The 18167-nt window shown below is 49.8% G+C and overlaps 3 protein-coding genes across 3 annotated transcripts; all 3 read right to left on the bottom strand.

The window, feature by feature from the left end:
• Positions 1 to 7: 7 nt before the first annotated feature.
• Positions 8 to 9610, bottom strand: LOC117895674 (transient receptor potential cation channel subfamily A member 1). The gene is given in 17 exon segments (XM_034803496.1): positions 8 to 627; positions 688 to 960; positions 1019 to 1181; positions 1245 to 1722; positions 1784 to 1908; positions 1910 to 2005; positions 2282 to 2389; positions 2919 to 3233; positions 3286 to 3866; positions 3933 to 4161; positions 4562 to 4750; positions 5456 to 5563; positions 6008 to 6203; positions 6274 to 6364; positions 6453 to 6609; positions 8944 to 9102; positions 9410 to 9610. Coding segments are annotated over 17 exon segments (3699 nt in total). The 5' UTR covers positions 9545 to 9610; the 3' UTR covers positions 8 to 331.
• A 2491-nt stretch (positions 9611 to 12101) lies between these two features.
• On the bottom strand, positions 12102 to 13642 carry LOC117893466 (fer-1-like protein 6). Its single transcript, XM_034800087.1, has 6 exons — positions 13360 to 13642; positions 13164 to 13300; positions 12925 to 13106; positions 12683 to 12803; positions 12276 to 12563; positions 12102 to 12224 (listed from the first exon to the last, which is right to left on the bottom strand). The coding sequence occupies exons 1-6, from the start codon at positions 13640 to 13642 to the stop codon at positions 12102 to 12104; spliced, it is 1134 nt and encodes a 377-aa protein (XP_034655978.1).
• A 24-nt stretch (positions 13643 to 13666) lies between these two features.
• Positions 13667 to 17848, bottom strand: LOC117895669 (myoferlin). Its single transcript, XM_034803490.1, has 8 exons — positions 17560 to 17848; positions 17137 to 17504; positions 16971 to 17073; positions 16698 to 16896; positions 16182 to 16630; positions 14888 to 16131; positions 14667 to 14838; positions 13667 to 14610 (listed from the first exon to the last, which is right to left on the bottom strand). Exons 1-8 carry the CDS (start codon positions 17737 to 17739, stop codon positions 13756 to 13758), a joined length of 3570 nt encoding a protein of 1189 aa, XP_034659381.1. The 5' UTR covers positions 17740 to 17848; the 3' UTR covers positions 13667 to 13755.
• Between the last annotated feature and the right edge of the window lie 319 nt (positions 17849 to 18167).

Raw genomic sequence — 18167 nt, 5'->3', positions numbered from 1 at the left:
TGCTAGATAAATTGACTTTATTTTATGGATTTCAAAAAGACATCAAAACAACGATTAAGAAAGTCCACTAAGTGCATTTGAAGCTACATTCCAACTAGTTGCCTGGCCTATAAATTCGTCAATGGTTCCTTTGAGGATTACCACCTCATCTCAAGCATTTCGCTACGATCCTTCCCCACAATTCTCGTCCCAAGTGAGACTTTAAATTACACACACACACACAGACAGATAGATACACATACGCACACATAGAGAAAGAGAAACATTTCGCTACTGGGGATAATATATGTGTAGATATAGAAATATAATAGATCAGGTAGCCAGCCTGGATCTACATGCTCTTGTTGAAGCTGAGGGCGGCTCGTAGCTTGTTCCTTATGCGCGGAGAGTTCCAGCGATTGGTGCCAGCCGAGGTTGAGCCCACAACGGAGCGCAGCTCATTCGGTGATATGCCCTCGTCCACATCGTCAGCCTCCGTTTTGATCTCCATCTTCTGGACTATGAGCCGCATCAGCTGGTGCTGTTGCTCCAGCATGCGGCTAATGTCCCGCAACTTGCGACGCTGCCGCTCGAGTTCCGCGTTGATAAAATCATCGTTGTTGTCAAAGGAGATGGCGTCCATGGAGGCTACAAGAAAAGAGCATTGAATGAGACTCTTCCGCATGGAGGCCACTGTGGGCTACTTACAATCCTCGGTGAAGGGATTGGAGAACCATTTGCGTAGGATAAAGTCACAGAAGCCGAGCTTGCACTTGGCCTCGTTTGGGTATTCGATGAGCTCCATTTTGTCGACACGCTGCAGCCAGACATGTGGCAGCTTGCGCTCCAGTTCCGTGTGCAGAACCACCTGCATGGCCAGACGCTTCAGCTGGGCATTGCGACGCACCGACTCGATGTCGCCAACAGCCAAACCGATGAGCAAATTCATCAACAGAATGGGCATGAGTATCATGAAGACGCCTGTCAAGACAAGACAAGAGGGATTAGTTCATGAGGAGCATGTGGAGATCGATCTTACTCAGTATCAAGAACGAGGTCATGGGCACTTTGAGTCGATCGCGATAGTAGGTGTTCACATAGGTGCCGACAACGTCCAGTTCGCCCAGCATCATAGAGAAGGTGCGCAGCAGAGACATCGGTATGTTCGAGAAGGACAAGTGGTTCGGCTGTGGATCGATAATCTGAAATGGAGAAAACCTCTGGGAATATACACCACAAACGACTCACCCTCCAAGAACACCCACCTTCGAGAGCAAAATGTAAAAGGCCAGTCCGAAGGCAATGATCAGGATGGAGAAGACCATTAGCACTTTGATGAGCGTCTGCAGGATCTCCAGAAACATGACCACGTAGATGCCAACCTGATCGAAGCGCTGCAGGAACAGCAGCAGCCGGAACCAGGACAAAAACACAGCAATCGAGGCGGCCGAATAGTGGATGCTCGTTATGATGCCATCGGCCCGAAAGGCGGGCACAATCATGACCAGCGCCGAAATGTAGAGCACCCAGGATATCAAGTTGACCGTCTCGAGGATGTAGTGTAGGCGTTGTTGATAGATCTGCAGTATTTCCCGCATCGAGTTGAGCAAAATGTAGACCACGATGACCCCGGCACAGAACAGAATGGCCGTCGTACGATTGATGCGCTCCACACACGAGTCCTGCCGGAAGTGCGTGGCCGCATAGTGATTCTGCGAGAGATTTTGTGTCAACTGGTCCCAGCTGGCAGGAAGGATAATCAAGTTGAGTTGGTTTGCTGGTTGATTTATCGTCTGTGGCTTACCCCAAATTGCAGTACTGGCTCATGGACTTGTTTACGCCCGGCTCCAGCTCAATGTTGTTCATCATCAGGGACGAGTAGATCGTGACAAAGACCAGGAATATCGAGTAGATCAGCAGGTTGGCCAAGGTGAAAGTACTTGCCGTAGGAGTTCCACTTCATTTGCAGATACTTCTGGCTGAGTGGATGTGCCAGCAGCTCCACACGTCCATGGGTTACCATGGTCTGGCAGGGATCAGAGAGGGAATTGTGTTAGAAAAGTGGCAGAGGGGAGATCTAGGTGTACAACGACAACAAACACATACACGACACATACGAGGATTCGAGATACAAAAGCCAGATACGATTGTGTACACTGTACAGTGAGTCGGTTAGTGGGTTAGTTTTTGGGGGCGGGACGGAACGATTGGCACACGTTGCACAGAGTTGCAGTCTATATGTGTGTATATCGGGGTTTATATTTTGGGTACTATAAAGCGGAGAGTACTTGCGACAACTCACATTCACCACGGCCAGGGGGCTGGGACGCCACTTGGGATCATTGAACTCTTTGCGCTTGGCCTCGATCTGTTCGGGTGTCTTTTGGTATGGCCAAAATGAATATTTAATCTAAATTGATGGTAGATTAGTCAGTGGAGAGCTTCGATTTAGACTAGGATTTGTATGAGCGATGAGCGATCAAGTAACCCCCCTTCCCCGAGTACACCAAAACCCAACAGCCAACACCCCCAATCCAACATCACATTAAAGGGGTTCGCCAGTTCTCGTACAAGGATCGTATCGTAGTGGTAGGATAGGAGCAAAAAACAAACTCAAACACACGGAACACTGAATCATGCAACACAGATCGTGGGATCTGTGGGGGGAACTGGGATCTGCATCGATCCCGGCTTCATTCTGCTTACATTCAACGCCGGCAACGGAATGGGATTGGTTGTCATTATCGGCTCTCCGGTTTTCTCATCGATCTTGGCAAACATAAATGGGCATTGCAAGAATGCAAAAGAGTACTTAATCTGCATGGATATACATATGTAGATAATCATGTTTGATGGAATCATTTTCAAAAAGGAAAGAGAATTAGCATCGATGGAATGAGATGATACTTCGAGACCCTTTTGGCCAACGAACAACTTACGTAGAAGCTCTTCGAGTCCTTCTTGCAGTTGGCCTTGCTGATGCACTTGTCCTGCACCGCCTCGAAGACCTTCGGCATGGAGGCAATCAGCGCCAGAGTGACGCACGGATGCTTGTCGGATCGTAGGGCCATCACCTCATTGGCCCGCTCCTCGTGCGTGACCATGGCCAGAGCCGCCTCCGGATACTTGTAGTAGATGGCATAGTCAATGGCACTCATGTCCAGCACATTGTAAACCAGTTTGCACTGCATGGACATCAGCACGGAGATGGCATGCGGCTTGTTCTCCATGGTGGCCAGATGTAGAGCAGTGTTCTGTCGGGGATTAGATTGGATTAGCAGCAAGAAAAGTGAGCGTGAAACTTACCCCATCCTTGTCCACCTGATCGAGCAGATGGGAGTGCACCGAGTGCAACAGCTCAATGGTCTCGGTGTAGCCGGACATGGCTGCCAGCTGGAGCGGATTGCGTCCGGTGTGATCCCTGTGCAGCAGTGCCCCGCGATTGAGCAGCAGCTGAACGACACGAGTGTGCCCCTGCTGCGAGGAAATGTGCAGCGGCGTCATCCCAGCGCCGTCGCTCTCGTTGATGATGAACGAACCCTTCTCGGAGTCGAGCAGCTGGCGCACGGTGTTGTAGCGGCCGTAGCGGGCGGCAAAGTGCAGCGGACTCTCGTTGTTGTTGTTCTTCAGGTTGATGCAGGCACCCAGCCGAATGAGATTCTCCAGCGAACGGATGTGCCCATCGCGACTGGCGTAGTGCAGCGGCGAGCAGCCCATGCTGTCCTTCTCGTTGAGCAGCAGCTGCAGCTGGTTGTTGGTCTGGCAATTGGCCACCTGCTCGGCAAAGTCCGTTAGCCTGCCACCGTTCATGATGACAAAGTGCAGAACGTTGCGAGCAGCTGCATCCTTGACGCTAATGCCGGCACCCAATCGAATCAGGAGATGGACTGAACGAAAGGATTGTTCTTTAGCTGCGAAGAGAAAGGAGGCAATCCACCAGAGCTTCGGCTTACCCGTCTTCCAGCCGCTGCGAGAGGCAGCCAGCAACAGCGGCGAACGATGCTCCTTGTCCAGCGCATTGATGTCGGCTCCCTCGCTCACCAGAAAGGACACAATATCCGGATGGTCGAACATGGAGGCGCAGTGCAGCGGCGTCATCTTCTGCACATCCGTGCAGCTCAGGCAGATCCGCTTCTCCATCGGCTGCATCTCGAACATCAGCTTCACGATATCAATGGCACCCTAAACGAGAAACGGAAATCGATGGCATTTTGGGGATTCATTCAGACCCAATTCTCCCCCAGTCAATGCGGATGGAATCGTATTACAAGCCAACGAGGGACTCTTTGTTTTTCCGGCACCAAAGTCACGTTCGGTTGGGCGAAATTTGCATAAGAATTTGTCAAATTAAAGTCAGTCAGTGTAACACGTAAGCCAGCCAGGACACGCGCAAAAGCCAACCACCCACCCTCTCATGAGAGATGCTTTCACACTGTCCAGAAATGCTTTGTTTACGCATCCATCCAGCCAGCACCATATATATCTCCCCAGGGAAATATGAGTGTGAGCGTTTTCGTTGTCATGAGCTGCACGTCAGTTAACTGCTGAAGGACCTTCCGCTGTCTGCACCATCTCCACTCACCTGAGCACAGGCCAGATGCACTGGTGTCGAGAGATCATGTTGCTGCGTGGATATCTTCGCGCCAGACTTGAGGCACAGCTCCACAGCCTTGATGTCGCCACCGTGCACGGCCGAGTGCAGTGGCACATTGCCCTCCGAATCGTAGAAGGAAATCATCTCCTCGCGTGTACAGCCGCGTTGTTCGCCCCACTGCAAGAGGACATAATTGGGGGGAGAGTAACATTAATAGAAGTAAATTAAAGGGGAAGCATTTTGGCAAACGCTTTCGCTGTGCAGAGACTTTAATCATAGCTTCTAGATGCTTGGAATATGAAATTCAAAATCATTTATCAAATCAAAAAAGGATTCTTGCTGCCAATGCATCAACAAATATTCATTGAACTCTTCGAGTGTATCCATTGTGAAAGTCTGGGCAAAGACCCAACTAAATTGTTGCCGAAAGTCAATGTCCGGCACTTCTTGGACTTTAACAACATTCGATACTTTTTGTTTGGCAGTCGAAACCCTTCTGTTTTTCTTTAATTTGTGGTCTTATGTCAGCGAAGTTTAGCAATAAGTTGAATTCGTCCACAGACACGCGGCAAACATTACAAATTTGATACTTTTTCATGGCGGCGCAGCGTGTACGCAATTTCAATCAAAAAAGTGAAGGGAAAATGAAAATAAACTCAAAGTGGAAGTAGTCAAAGCGAGTGCAATAAAGGTCACAGGATAAGTGGGGGGGAGGTGGAGCACTGGGAGATAAAGCAGAAAAGGAAACGAAAAGAAAGTACAAGAGGAGGAGGGACATTACAGTAAGTGGACAAGTGGGAACAGCAACCACAAAGTGCAAGATCAAAGCAGGAATGGGGGACATGCATTTCTGGGATTTTATGGGATTGATGGGACACTTGCCTGGAAGAAGACCTCCATTGTCTTGGAGCTGGCGTTCTTAGCAGCCTCGTGAATGGGATAATAGCCGTTGTTACACGGCTTACGGGGGCATGCATCGAACTCAGTTATCTGGAAGATACGACGCACATATGATATAGCGACTATTCCATATATTTGCAAAAACTAATCTAGACTAGGGCATATCCTAGGGCTACACACACAGGCATAGCATAGACACGCACACACACAGAGGACAGGGATGGAGATGGAGAGCTAGAGGGAGACTCTCTAGCAAACTTTCGTGCGCAGGCAAGACAAAATGGCTTCAGAGGATACAAACCTTTCTCATTTGTTTTTCTATGATAAATTAATGTTGCGTATGCATGTATGTGTGTGTGTATGACAGAGTGTGTGTGGCTGTGTGTCTCGGGTGAAATTGATTAATGACGAATTGTGTTTGGTCCAATTCGTTATCAAAATGCAAATAAAATGCATGAATGAATGCGAGAAATGCGTATCTAAAAGTGAAAATAATTACGGGGAACAACTTGGGCGAGGACTCACACCACTTACCAGGATGCGAGCGCATTCCTCGTGATCGTAGATGGCCGCCAGATGTAGGGCCGTGCGTCCATGCTCTCCGCCCTGCTGTATGTCGATGACATTCCGGTACTGGCCCATCACCCGCAGCGACTTCACCTTGTTGAGCTCGGTGGCCAGGTGGACGGGCGCCTGTTTCTTCTCGTTGAGCACTCCAGTGTCCACCGGTCTGTAAACATGACGAGGGATTGTTGCTTGGATTACTGTTAAATAGACCGTGGACGTCGGTCCCAGCTTACATGGACAACAGAAAGTCCAGGGCCTCGTAGGCATCACACTCGACTGCAATGTGGAGTGGCGTATTTCCGGCATTGTCCTTCGCATTAAAGTCTGTAAAGCGCACTTAATGATGAGATAATGATGGTAATGGGATAGCTAATGGTAGTTTAAAGTACCCGCCCTAGCACCCGATACTCACCCCCATTCTGATCCCGAATGTAGCGCAGTATGTTGACGCGATTCCTGGCCGCAGCCTGATGGGCAGCCGTCCGTCCCTTGCCATCCTTGAGGGAAATGCGCGTGTTGTCCGCCATAAACAGTCGCTTGAAGTCATCCAGGTTCCCAGACTCGGCTGCCTGTTAATAAACGAGGGAACAGGTGGCGTCTCAGCTCAATCAGTTTTCCAACAAGTTGGATTAAAGTCCAAAGCGCTGTTTGCGCTGTCAAAAGTTTTGCTCTAAAAGTTTAAGGCGACAACCTGAGGGTGATAAGCCAGGGAAACAGGCAACAACTGGTGGGGATTTCAATTTCAAGCCATCCAGTAGGAGTGGCAGCTTATGTCGGCACAAGAGCACAGTAACAAGAAATGTCAATAGATTTTTAATCAGAAAAGACTCCGCTTGCCTTTCATTTCCGTCACACTTGTAGTGTGTCTTCAGTGCCGTCTGCTCCATCAGTCTTTTGTTTTGCTTTACTTCCAACCCACTTCAAGACATTGAAGCCTTCTCACGAAAAGTTTTCTTTAAGCTGAAAAAACTATTACCCAGAAGAGCAACTGCCACTGCAGGCAGCCAGCAGCCAGCCAGCCAGCAGTCACCAACCAGAACCCAAGTCCAAACCCAGCGAAATGTCTCCCCATTTCAGTCAGGTTTCTGCAACTTTTACCAAAATGCACTTAAAAAGTAAATCTAATTTTTGGGGCTTCCATTTGGCTAATTTGATGTGCGTGTGTGTGCTTCCATTTGAGCAGTTTTACCTGGAGAAAGTCATCGATTTGTATCTTTGGTGCGGAGGACATTCGCAGTATGCGGGCCCACTTGTTGGGCAGGTTGAGTGGGGCCATTGCAGTGAGCTCCGCCCCGCGGGCACAGCCGCTGATCAAGTAGCGAAGCGGACTGATGACCACCTCCCGCTTCGGGGTCTCCTTCTCGCCGGTTGTCATTGTCGTCGTCGTTGTCGTTGGTGCGGCAGAATGAGAATCCTAATTACATTTGTGTGTAGTTTTCAGATTAACTCTGATTGCCCCTGGCATTCATCTCCACAATGTTGTGGAGTGCGGCTCTCTCTCTCAATCGCCTTCACTGTGCGTTCTCGATGGGCTTTCTCTTCTTTTTTTTGCTATTTAAATATCCGCTTGTTTACGAATTTCTCGGTAGCTGGCTGGCAGTACTGGAAATAGTTCCAGCTTTTGTAATTCAATTGAAATTGAATCTAAAATCGAATTTTGTATCCGTATTTCCTTCAGTTATTTTAAATATTGTATTCAAATTTTCATGCAATATATTTGTTATGGCTTTAAACTCTTATTTTTCTGTAAGTAATTTAACCTCCATTTTTGCATGCAATGCGTTTTGTTTGTACTTCTTTGTGGATTCTTTTATGTCTTCCTTTGTATTCGTTTACCGAAAATACGTTTTTTATATTATTGAATCTTATGAGCATTGAACTTTGTTCAATTGTTAAATTTATACTATTTTTGTTTCAGATTTGTAAACACTTATTAATCGTATTGATTTGATGATAGATATTCAAATATATGTTTCTCCCGCGTTGTTTTCGAGCATTTATATTTATTTAAGCATGCAAAATATGTAATTAATTATTTTAAAATTTTTCCTTGCAGTTTTGGACTTCAATTTATGTTTGATTCGGTAAGTTTTCATCTATATTTATCGGAATACTTGTCGTAAAACACTGTTAAAAAATATGCTCTGGGTCTGCTCATGTTCTTGTCAATTAGGAATCCCATTTGATTGGGTTACGCGGACCCAATTGTATAAATTTCCTTTGATTTTCCACTGATTTTGAAAGCAAGTTAACTTCATTTTCCGTTTTGCACACTGAGAAAAAGGAGAGGCTGTCGGCCAAGTTGCCACAAGACTGAAATCTCGGGCCAAGAGGTGCTCGCTTTTATAGCCAACAGCCAGAGCCTGGCCAACGACAGTTAGGGGGCGGTGGGGGATGGGGCGTGAGAGCTTCGGGTGCGTTTGCTGTGCGGAGAACACGCACTGCCGGAGGGCAGAATTTACGCCGTGCTCGGCGCGTGGTGAGTTTCATTGAATTTAACCGCAAATCTGTGTTCTGCTCTGCTTCCATTTCTATTGCATGTCGATTTCGTTGCAGACTGTCTTATCCAGCGAACTTGTTGCTTTGCATGTTCCGCCTAGCCGATGTTTATTTTCTTATGTCTAATATCAGCAAATGAGGGGTAACTGGAGCGGGGCAGGGGGGAGGTAGCGAATCCAAGAAGCCATTGAACTTTCTAGAAAACCTTTTCTGTAGAACTCATATATTTTCAGCTGCAATCGAATCGTAATCGATATGCATTTATCACAACTCTCGCCAGTCACTGGAGAATTGTCAGTGGGTTTTCACTTTGGAGAATTGGCCAGGCCACGAGGCCACCAAGTCCTCAATCCATATTCGTATCAATATTCATATCCAAATCCATCTCTCGATTACCAACTCACCCGCAATATCCTGAAGGGGCTGTCACGCAATAAGCAGACCTGCTCCGCCGCCGGTTCGGCTGGCAAAATGGCCTCCAATGGGGTGTCTGCATCATCGCCGTCGATTTCCCCACGCTTGGCGGCCGAACTTCGCTCGATTATCATTGAGAATATCCAATACTGCAGGAAATCATGGAAGTAGAATATTAGAAGTACATTTTTGTGTCGTTTTTGCTAGGATTTATGTCTGGGGATATCTATAAATTATTCTTTAATTATTTAAAACTAAATGCAAGCTAACAGAAATAATTTATTTGGAATTTCTTTAATGAACTTTGAAATTAAATTGAATTAAAGTGCCACAAACTATTTAATGTTATGAAATGATGTAAAGCGAAGCCCAAGAACATTCTAGAACTCATCAAATCTCCGTTCTACATTAGGGTAAATGTGTATTCCCCAGTTACCTCATTCCTGACTGACTCACCTTGTTGTTGCGATTCTTGGTTGTGGCGGTGCTGGTGCTGCTGTTGCTTCGCGTCTTGGGCAAAAGTGTGGGCTGGGCCTCCATCAGATCGGGCGAGGACATGGCAGAGCACTGCCCATTCCAGAGCTTGGGCATGTTCGGGACGCTCGCCTGGCGCTCGGTGGCTGCTCCTGCTGCTGCTTTTGTGATGGTAAAGGGCCGCGACTCGCGACTGTACATGATAATGCGAATGGGACGCGATTAGTCACAATATTTCACAATGAAAAACAAAAATCGGGCAGCGGCTCTCATCCGCAATCAGTTTGATAATTAGATATTGATTGGACTAAACGTTTTGCAGCACAAACGGAAACAGCAAACCAATTTAGATAACCCGTCTGTCACATGATACGTTCCCGATAGAAGGAAGGAAAGTGGGAAAGTGGAACAGTGTCACAGGGAGATAAAGGAGTTTGCACTGGCACTGGGGCTGTGGACTTTGTCGTGCTACAACCGAACCGTGACTGCAACTGAACTATGTCCAACCGTGAAGTAAAACCGCTCAAACAGGAGGGATACGAGTATATCTGTTGGTCCGTAACTCTGTTCTGGCACCACCGAGAGATAGAGTCAGAGTCGAGTCAACGAACGGCCGTTTGTCATTTTTCTAGTTAGCTCCTTCCCCAGGGGAGTGCGAGTGTGGGGGAGTGTGTTGTGTAGTCCATGCCGAACGCCCCATTTAATGGCAGTGTCTAATTAACGGGCTGTTTATTTGTGGCACTCGACCCAGACGAATTTGCATAATGCCAAACCAAGCCCCAAGTAGCGTGGCTCCTTCCGAACTTACTCGAAGTCCTCCAGCTTCATTTTGGAACCGACTCGACCGAGGGACAACTACGAACTGCAAATATTGTAAGCCTGCAGGCAGACAATCCCAATTACTTTATGGAGATAACCATCGATCCATCCGGACATCGCATCGCGATTTGGGCCTCTATTTCGCACTTGCATACTCTGACTAATGAATTTGTACCCCCAGGAATTCCAGTGGGGCTCTGATTGTTTCCACTGGGTTAGAGTGAACGATGAGTTGACGAAATTCGAAACGTGGTGCTGTGCGTCGATTAGGCTGAGTGGTTCCTCCTTGCGTGGATAAATATCGCACCCATGCGGGGAATTGTGTAAACAAATCCCCCCATTTACACTTACCTTTTGGAATACTCTTTTGGAGCTCTTCGTACTCTTTCCTGCGTAGATGAGATCTCAGTGGTTGGGATTCTGTGAGGTCTGTCCCTTTACATCTTCAATCGACTTTGAATTTGAAGAACTTAAACTTGATTTTGATCTCAGCCAAGACTAGGCCGGAGCACACCGAACACGCGCGTCTGTGGCAGCAGCAGCCGCAGCTGGTACTCGTATATTGCGAGAATATTCTTTCAGAATTTAGCAGCATTTGAGGCTGGGTGCCCCGATGCTTGCCATATGTTTCACTTGCGATCCGCTCTGGGGGGAAGCACTACAACTGCAAGGCACAAACCAGCAGCCAGGCAAGGACTCCCTGCGAATGCAGCTCCTTGCTCTCTTTCTCTCTTTGATTATGATGGACGGACACTTTAATTACAAAACTCAATTAGCACCTTTGACTGGCAATAATTTGCTGAACAGGACTGGGACTTGGAGTGGGAATGGGACTCTCTGTGTCTCTGTTTTTGCTGTGCTCCTGGTACAAGTTTCGCTTGACAATTTTCTGCTGAGTGATTCGCGCGTACCGACAGCCTTGATAGCTGGTCTACAACTAAACGTGGCTGCCTTTGGGCCAGTGCCTGTAATGTGTCCGTTGAGTGCTTCTGTACGGTTTAGACTGGTTCGGGGCGGACCCTGATAACAGCCTTTCGTCACTCGTCTCGTCTCGTCTCGGGACGAATGTCGCCATTAACATGTTACAATACATCCAGACCCAGACGCATATAGATATCATACGTATAAAAATAAATGCCACATGATGAAATAGCGCAGCAGAACTGGAATCATTCTGGACACTTTAATGGGTTTTTAGTCAATTCAGCAGATCGATTGGCCTGCCCCCCCAGCATGGGTGGGAGCGATAGAGTATCTCCGCTAAGCCTTCGCTCTGCGCGACATCAAGATTCGCTTCTAACCAATTGGCTAACCGTAATCATCATCTCTCTGATCCGTGTCTAAGCTTTGCCAGCTTATTAGTTGCACAGTTTATTATTAGCTCTTTAAAGTGCCAAGGGAATGGCTCGGTCGGTCGCTCGCTCGCTTTTATCGCTGCCTCCTGCATCGCTGAACCGATGTCCCACACGGCTATTAGCGATTTCATTTAATTAATTTCCAAGTGACGCATGCAAACACCTACAACAACAATGAACTTAATTTATTGGATAACTTTAAAGAGGTGAAACTTTAAACGCAAAACAGGAAACAAAACGAAAATGCAAATGAAAACTGAACACGAAAACTGTTAACAAATCACAGTAAGGGAATGGCCATCAGTTTGCTTGGGATTTCGAAAAAGTATAGAACTAGTCCCAGGACTACTATTATGACAAGAACACTCCACAGCACATATTTCCGTATGGAAGGCCACAGAATGTAGTGGAAAGACTTTAAGGGATGCGTCAGCGGATTGAAGGCTGTGTTTGGGCGACTGTAAGAAGCGGATGGATTAGACATGGGATCTGTAGACCATTCATGAATGGAATGCTATGTACTTGGGCCTCTCCAATGCCATGGGTGGATCATGGCCGTGGCCAGCGGGTTGATTTGAGGCCTCCACCGATGTGCAGACATCGATTTCCAGTTCCATTTTGCCCTGCAATGGATCGGGTTAGAGGTGAGAGATTCCAAATGCCATGTGGGTTACATTTGTTGAGGTGATGGGCAGACCAGACTTTGGCTTGGCACTCTCCACGGGGAACCAGCCTTGGATGGACCTGCGATGGAAGAGATTGAGTCGCTGGCGCTGCTTGGCATAGGCCCTGCACTGCCCCTGCGTCTCATACGGCATGGGCATGTTGGAGAGATTGAGTTCCAGGGAGCCCAGATAGTCGTTGCGTTTTATCATGTCTCTGTCCCAAATCTGCAGATAGATAACCGGCGGTCGCTTGATCTCAACCTCCTCGAACAATCCACCACGGCGGCGGAAGACCATCTGCGAGGGGGTGGTAATAGAAAGAGAAACACGCGCAGGCGGTATTAATTAGTAGATGGTATTGGTTTACCCTGGGCACCTGCGACCAATTAGGCAAGGTCAAGATGCTGTCCGCTTACCATGTCCTCATTGGGGGAGTACATCATGGGGAATATCATGCGCCAATTAAAGGCAGCATCGCCGGTAAATGAACGGTAATGGATATCGGTTGATTGGCGCTTGTCTATATCCTGGCACCAGCTGCAACACAAAGCAGAACAGCGCAGAAAACACACAGAAACAGAAGAAAATCGGGTAATTGCATATCGTTTACATAGCCCCTATTTTCCCACCCCATTCTCTACCCATTTTCCCCACTCACCCCGTCACGAAGAGGTCGCTCATTAGTTTGCCAAAAACATTTCTGTCGCCCGCCTGGATGCCTCGCAGATTTTTGACCACAACACGAATCTCGTACGCAGCGGGTGGCACGGGTGTGATGTCCACTGGAAAGGGAATGTATGTGCTGGCCTCGAACAGCTCTATCCACAGCTGGAGCTTGCCCTGCATGGAAACAGGGTTCGACTGGGTTTAAAGTCAAGTTTGGGTCTCTGCTCGCACCTGTTCCACATTGGGATAATCATCGCGGTAGAGGGAACGCGTCTCCACGTGCTCAGGCACCAGCTTGTAGCCAAAGGAGGGCAACTTCTCAATGTTTTTCAACACTGTCAGGCTGAGGCGTTCGTGCAGCTCCTCACCTGAAAAGGGCAGACAGATGGAGATCTCTATTTGATCTATCTATTTGGTTGTCACGCACCCCTTGCTATGGTTGTTTCATCGCCAAAGAGCAGCCCATCCACTTCGACCACGTTGCCGTAGTAGTAGGGCGGCTGAATGCCCCGCTGCTGGCACAGATCCTTGAGTATCTCCGACGGCAGGCTGACGTCGTGCCACTGGTTGTAGCCTGCCCGCGAGTACTCCTGTGCCAGGCCCACCGTGGCACGGTGCCTGCTGCGCCAGCGATCCTCCAGGTCGATGTACGTCTGGCCGATGACATCGTCGCGGAACTTGTCCTGGTCGTACACCATCATCAGGAGCATGTTGTCGCCGGGCAGTGTGGCCTCCAGCTCGAAGATGCGCCCAAAGATGGGGTTGCTCTGGTTGGGGATGTACGCCGCCCGATCGGAGAGCGTCCTGCCGCCCAGTAGCAGCTTCACGTAGCAGTCGGATTCGTCGTGCACGTCTCGCGGGCGCATCTGCAGACCCTGCACCACATACACCCGGACAGCCAGACGCACTGGCTCGGCCAGGGACTGGAGCAGCGTCTGCTGGCGCGGATTTGTGGCTGCTGCCAGGGGCGAATCATGTCTCCGCCTCCGCCTTCATCCCAGGCTCCGCACTGGCAGGGCGTAAGCTTGATTTGGATCTTTAGCGTGGCGTAGACATCCTCCTTGGGCGGGGCCTGCTTCTTGAACTTCACTCCGTGCACCATCTGCACGGGCACGGCCCAGTCCTGCAGGTGGCCGAACTGTGGCTGCTTCTCCAGCTCGTTGGGAAAGATGACCAGCCGATGCTTGTACTCGTGCGTCATCTCTGCCGCCTTCCAGTACATCGAATTGTAGAACTTTGTCCACCACGTGAACTGTCCCTCCGCGATGAGGTCGCTGTGGTCCATGTCTTCGGATCCGTACCTCAGGGCCAGTCTGTTGGCGTAGGCAGCGGGTCGGAGGCCCAAGGCGAACAACAGTCGCCGCCAAAGGCGACTCAACTTGGCGGGGGACTCCTCCTCATCCTCCTCCTCATCGCTGTACTCCATTTCTGTGTCCTCTACTTCCACTGAGGACTCTATTCCCGTATTGTCATTCTCATCCACTGACAGTGCGGTGGTGGCGGTGGTGGATGATGCCGCCCAGCTCTGGGTGCCGCATTTGGTCGTCTTGCCTCGCTGCAGGAAGCTGCCGGAGTTCGGTATGAGTGCAGCACCCAGAACGGACTCTGTTGTCAAGCCGGAGATAAGCACATCGGCAGCTATTATGGCTGGCCAGTACTCCTGCTGATCGGGCAGACTCTGCACAGAAGGAATCAATATTTAGAGATGGAAATCATGTCAAGACGATGACCCACCACAACGGCTGAGGCATAGGCGACCAGGAAGTTGATGCTGTTGCCAATGCGAGCGGTCGAGGGGCCACTCGTCAGCACCTGGTCACCCATCATGATCTTGATCTTTCGCTTGCCCGCTCCACTCATTGTGCTCTTGGAGTAGTTGCGCAGACCCACGAACACAACCTCCAAACTGCACAAGGATTACTAATTTGGAGTCCTTTTGGTCAAGGAATACTCACACAAAGTTCAGGACATTCGGTCGAATGGCCTGTGGAATGCCCGTGGTGAGGATGGGCTCCTTGCTGCCATCGACAACGCCATCCGCCAGCTCGATGAACTCGGCGGACATGAGAACCTCCGCCTGGACGGCGCCCTTTCTCGCCAGCGGCACCCACTTGAGGGGCGGGGGAGAGACGTGCTTCAGCCGCTGCAGCTTGTAGAGGGGACCCTTGGACCAGCCCAGCGGACCCTCCTCCCAGGCAGAGTCTGCGAATTGTTCTCCACTGATCACGCTGGCCATCAGATGGCCCTTGCCCACGAGCTCATCGGCGAGCGATTTCTCCTTGTTGTAGAACTCCAGGGAGAGCAGCGGAGGATTCTGCACGTACCAGTCGACACTGCCGGGCAGGGTGATGCACTTGAAGGTGATTTCTGCGTCCCAGATGGGCGACAGAGTGCCAGGGGAGGTGTCCGTTTCGGCGGCCTGCTCCCCGAAAAGAATCCGCAGATGGGAGTCGGCGACGTGTTTCTTCTCGCCGCTGGGTCGCACTTTGGCCTGGTGGATGTACACGTGGCAGCGGAAGAAGGTCCATGCCACACGCGTCTTCCAGACCATCGGCTCGATGGAGACCCAGTCGCCGATGTTCTGGGAGACGAATTGCTTGCGCTCCCGCTCGACCACGATGCCGATGCAGCCGAGGATCATGGCCGTGCTGCAGCCGCAGTTGGGGCAGCTGTGGATGCAGCCGAGTGCCTTGAAGGCGAAGCTCTTTAGGCGCCAGCACTGTGTGAACTGATTCTGCTGCAACTCCCGCCGATGGAGGTGCAGAAAGTGCTTGGCATTGAGGCGGCACACGCCCACCTCCTTGCCCCCGGCACTCAGGTAGAGCAGCAGATCGGGCCACTCATCCTGCTGCCGTGTCATGTTGGACAGCGCCGTGATCCTGTCCACCAGGCGATGCAACTCGTTCACCACATCCGCCACAGAGGCGTCCAGGCTCTCCACAAAGCAGTGGCGCAGCTCCTGTTTGAGTATGCGCAGCTCCTGCGGCAACTTGGCAAAGAATTCCACGAGAAACAGCTGGCGATTGATGTCCCAGGGTGTGCGCTGGTTCTCCACCTCGTGATCGAAGCGATGCTCCTTGATACCCTCCTTGATTTTGTTCAAGATGCTGGATATGATGGCCTTCAGGCACTTTGCCTGATTCACGTCCTGCTGCGGGGACTTTAGCTGAAACACCTTAAAAGTGTCCAGCTCGGAGCGCTGCAAAAGGAAGGGTGTTAGAGGATGCACCTCCACAGGGAAGGACTTACCATAAAACCAATCAGATCGATCATGAAGTAGTCGCTCTCGTACTTGTCCCGATTGTCAGGCAGGCGGGCACGAAGGACGCACGATCGGTAGGGGGCATCCTGGCGGAAGCTTTTCGAGTGCATTGCTGAGCGAAACTTGCCCGCTGGCGTCTTCAGGGGACCCTCCAGACCGGTGGAAGTGTTCTCAGCCAGCTTCATTGAGATTTTGTAGCTGCTGGCACTGGTTTGGATGTGATCCCCGAGCAGGGGCAGGAACTCCACCATGAAGACTTCTTCCCTCCAGAAACGAGACTCATCTAAGCCGTGAATATCCTCAGAGAGGATCACATGGGAGGGCCTCTCCTCCGCCACATCCTCAGAGCGCAACTCCAGTAGGATGCGGCCCACATAGGTCAGGGCATTGGCGGGATCGTACAGGTGCACATAGGTGGGTCCCAAGGAGGGTATACCTGCCAGAGAAGGGATAAATTGTGCCATGAAGCATGAGGAGTGTTTAGATATGTGTGTTGCACTCACTCTTGAAGGCAATCTCCTCGAAGGACAGCTCGTACTCTGCCACGCACTTCCATTTGATGTGCTCGTGGACGAGGACCAGGATGAGGAAACGCTGTGCCAGCGATGGGTACATCCAGGCGAAGCTGATCTCGTGGTTCCACACGGGCGTCGTGGTCTGCTTGGCCACCGGCGTTTTGCCCTTGAAAGGATGGAATCTGTACTTTGGAAACGAAAAGATAAAAGTCAATGCCACACACGGGCGGGGGGTAAATTGCAGCATGAAGTGAACAATACTTGGATCATGTAGTTGCCCTTCCGTACGAAGAATCCGCGATAGAAGGCGATGGTGTAGCGGATGTTGCTCGGCGTGTACGAGTTTGGGTTCTGCAGCAGATTCCTGGGGGCAAGCACTGGTTTGGTTAGCGATTGAAACTACGTCAAGTGATGGGAGGACAAATACTTCTCAATGTCATCATAGTCCTGGTCCACAGTCCACTTGTTCAGGCTCTGGGTGTCCGGCTCCTCGTTACCATTGGGGTTGCTATTCACCAACGAACTGTGCTGCGAGACAATGACCAAATCTATCTGCAAATAACCATGGTGCAAGAGGCTGGCCTCCTCGCTGGCTGGATTCTCCCCGATGGGTGGCTCTAGGCGACCCCATTTCTTGAAGAATCCGTGATTCGGCTGGTTCCACACGCTGTGCAGATCGATCAGCAGCTCCCCCACCACAAGATTTCTCACAAGGGTTTGGGTCTTCTTCAGCTCAAAGAGTATGGTCATCCGGAGAAGGTCCGTGAGCGTGCAGCGGAACTCGAACACAAAGTACTGTGGATTAAATATTCCTTAAATGTCCTGCAGAAGTTATTGTCCTACCTCTCACCTCATTGAAGAAGGGATTCTCTGAGTTTGGGAATGTCTTGGTGCTCTTGCTTGTCTTATCCAGGCTGACTTTGACGTACAGCTCCGACGTGGCCAGGCCCACTTTGGCGGCCTTGTGCACCGTGATGCAGATGAGGAAGTCTTGAGGCGCCCCGGCAAAGCAATCATCCATGTAACTCATAATCTGTCTGTTTGGGCGTGCAAATGATAGTCTGGTATAGGCATTTTCCAAATTACCCCCCAATTTGAGTTGAAAACAATTGTAACAACCTTTAAGAGCTTGACATGAGCAAAAGCTCATGGCTTGGTTTGCTTTTGATAACTTTTCACATCAGCATATGGCAAGTATTAGCTAAAATGTGTGTCTCAATTGAATGACGATTCAAATTTAAATTCAAACTTAAGCTTTTTCCACCAGTTCGTTTTCCACTGTTGAGTGTTTCCACTAGTCTGGCAGCATTGCCTCTAACCGCTCTTTCGCCCAAAAGCCCAGACTGTTATTAAAGCAGCTTGGGAGCTTTTCATACTATTTCCCATTCAAACAACGCTCTTCTGCTTTGAGCGAGAGAGAGAAGCACCATATGTTTCTAAGAATCCCCGCTTCAAAAT

Source organism: Drosophila subobscura, chromosome J, assembly GCF_008121235.1.
Source record: "Drosophila subobscura isolate 14011-0131.10 chromosome J, UCBerk_Dsub_1.0, whole genome shotgun sequence".
In the NCBI taxonomy this organism is placed as follows: Eukaryota; Metazoa; Arthropoda; class Insecta; order Diptera; family Drosophilidae; genus Drosophila; species Drosophila subobscura.
The sequence above is the reverse complement of the archived record's forward strand: the minus strand, read 5'-3'. Positions and strand labels throughout refer to the sequence as shown.

What these genes read in the sequence shown, in the direction of transcription:
- LOC117895669 (XM_034803490.1), bottom strand. Translation starts at nt 17,739, where the DNA reads ATGAGTTACATGGATGATTGCTTTGCCGGGGCGCCTCAAGACTTCCTC. An exon ending in CCGAATGTCCTGAACTTTGT is followed by an intron (nt 14,839 to 14,887) that starts GTGAGTATTCCT and finishes ATCCTTGTGCAG; the next exon opens with TTTGGAGGTTGTGTTCGTGG. An exon ending in CCTATGCCTCAGCCGTTGTG is followed by an intron (nt 14,611 to 14,666) that starts GTGGGTCATCGT and finishes CCTTCTGTGCAG; the next exon opens with AGTCTGCCCGATCAGCAGGA.
- LOC117893466 (XM_034800087.1), bottom strand. Translation starts at nt 13,642, where the DNA reads ATGCTCCTGATGATGGTGTACGACCAGGACAAGTTCCGCGACGATGTC. An exon ending in ATTATCCCAATGTGGAACAG is followed by an intron (nt 13,107 to 13,163) that starts GTGCGAGCAGAG and finishes GTTTCCATGCAG; the next exon opens with GGCAAGCTCCAGCTGTGGAT. An exon ending in AGCGACCTCTTCGTGACGGG is followed by an intron (nt 12,804 to 12,924) that starts GTGAGTGGGGAA and finishes TTTGTGTTGCAG; the next exon opens with CTGGTGCCAGGATATAGACA.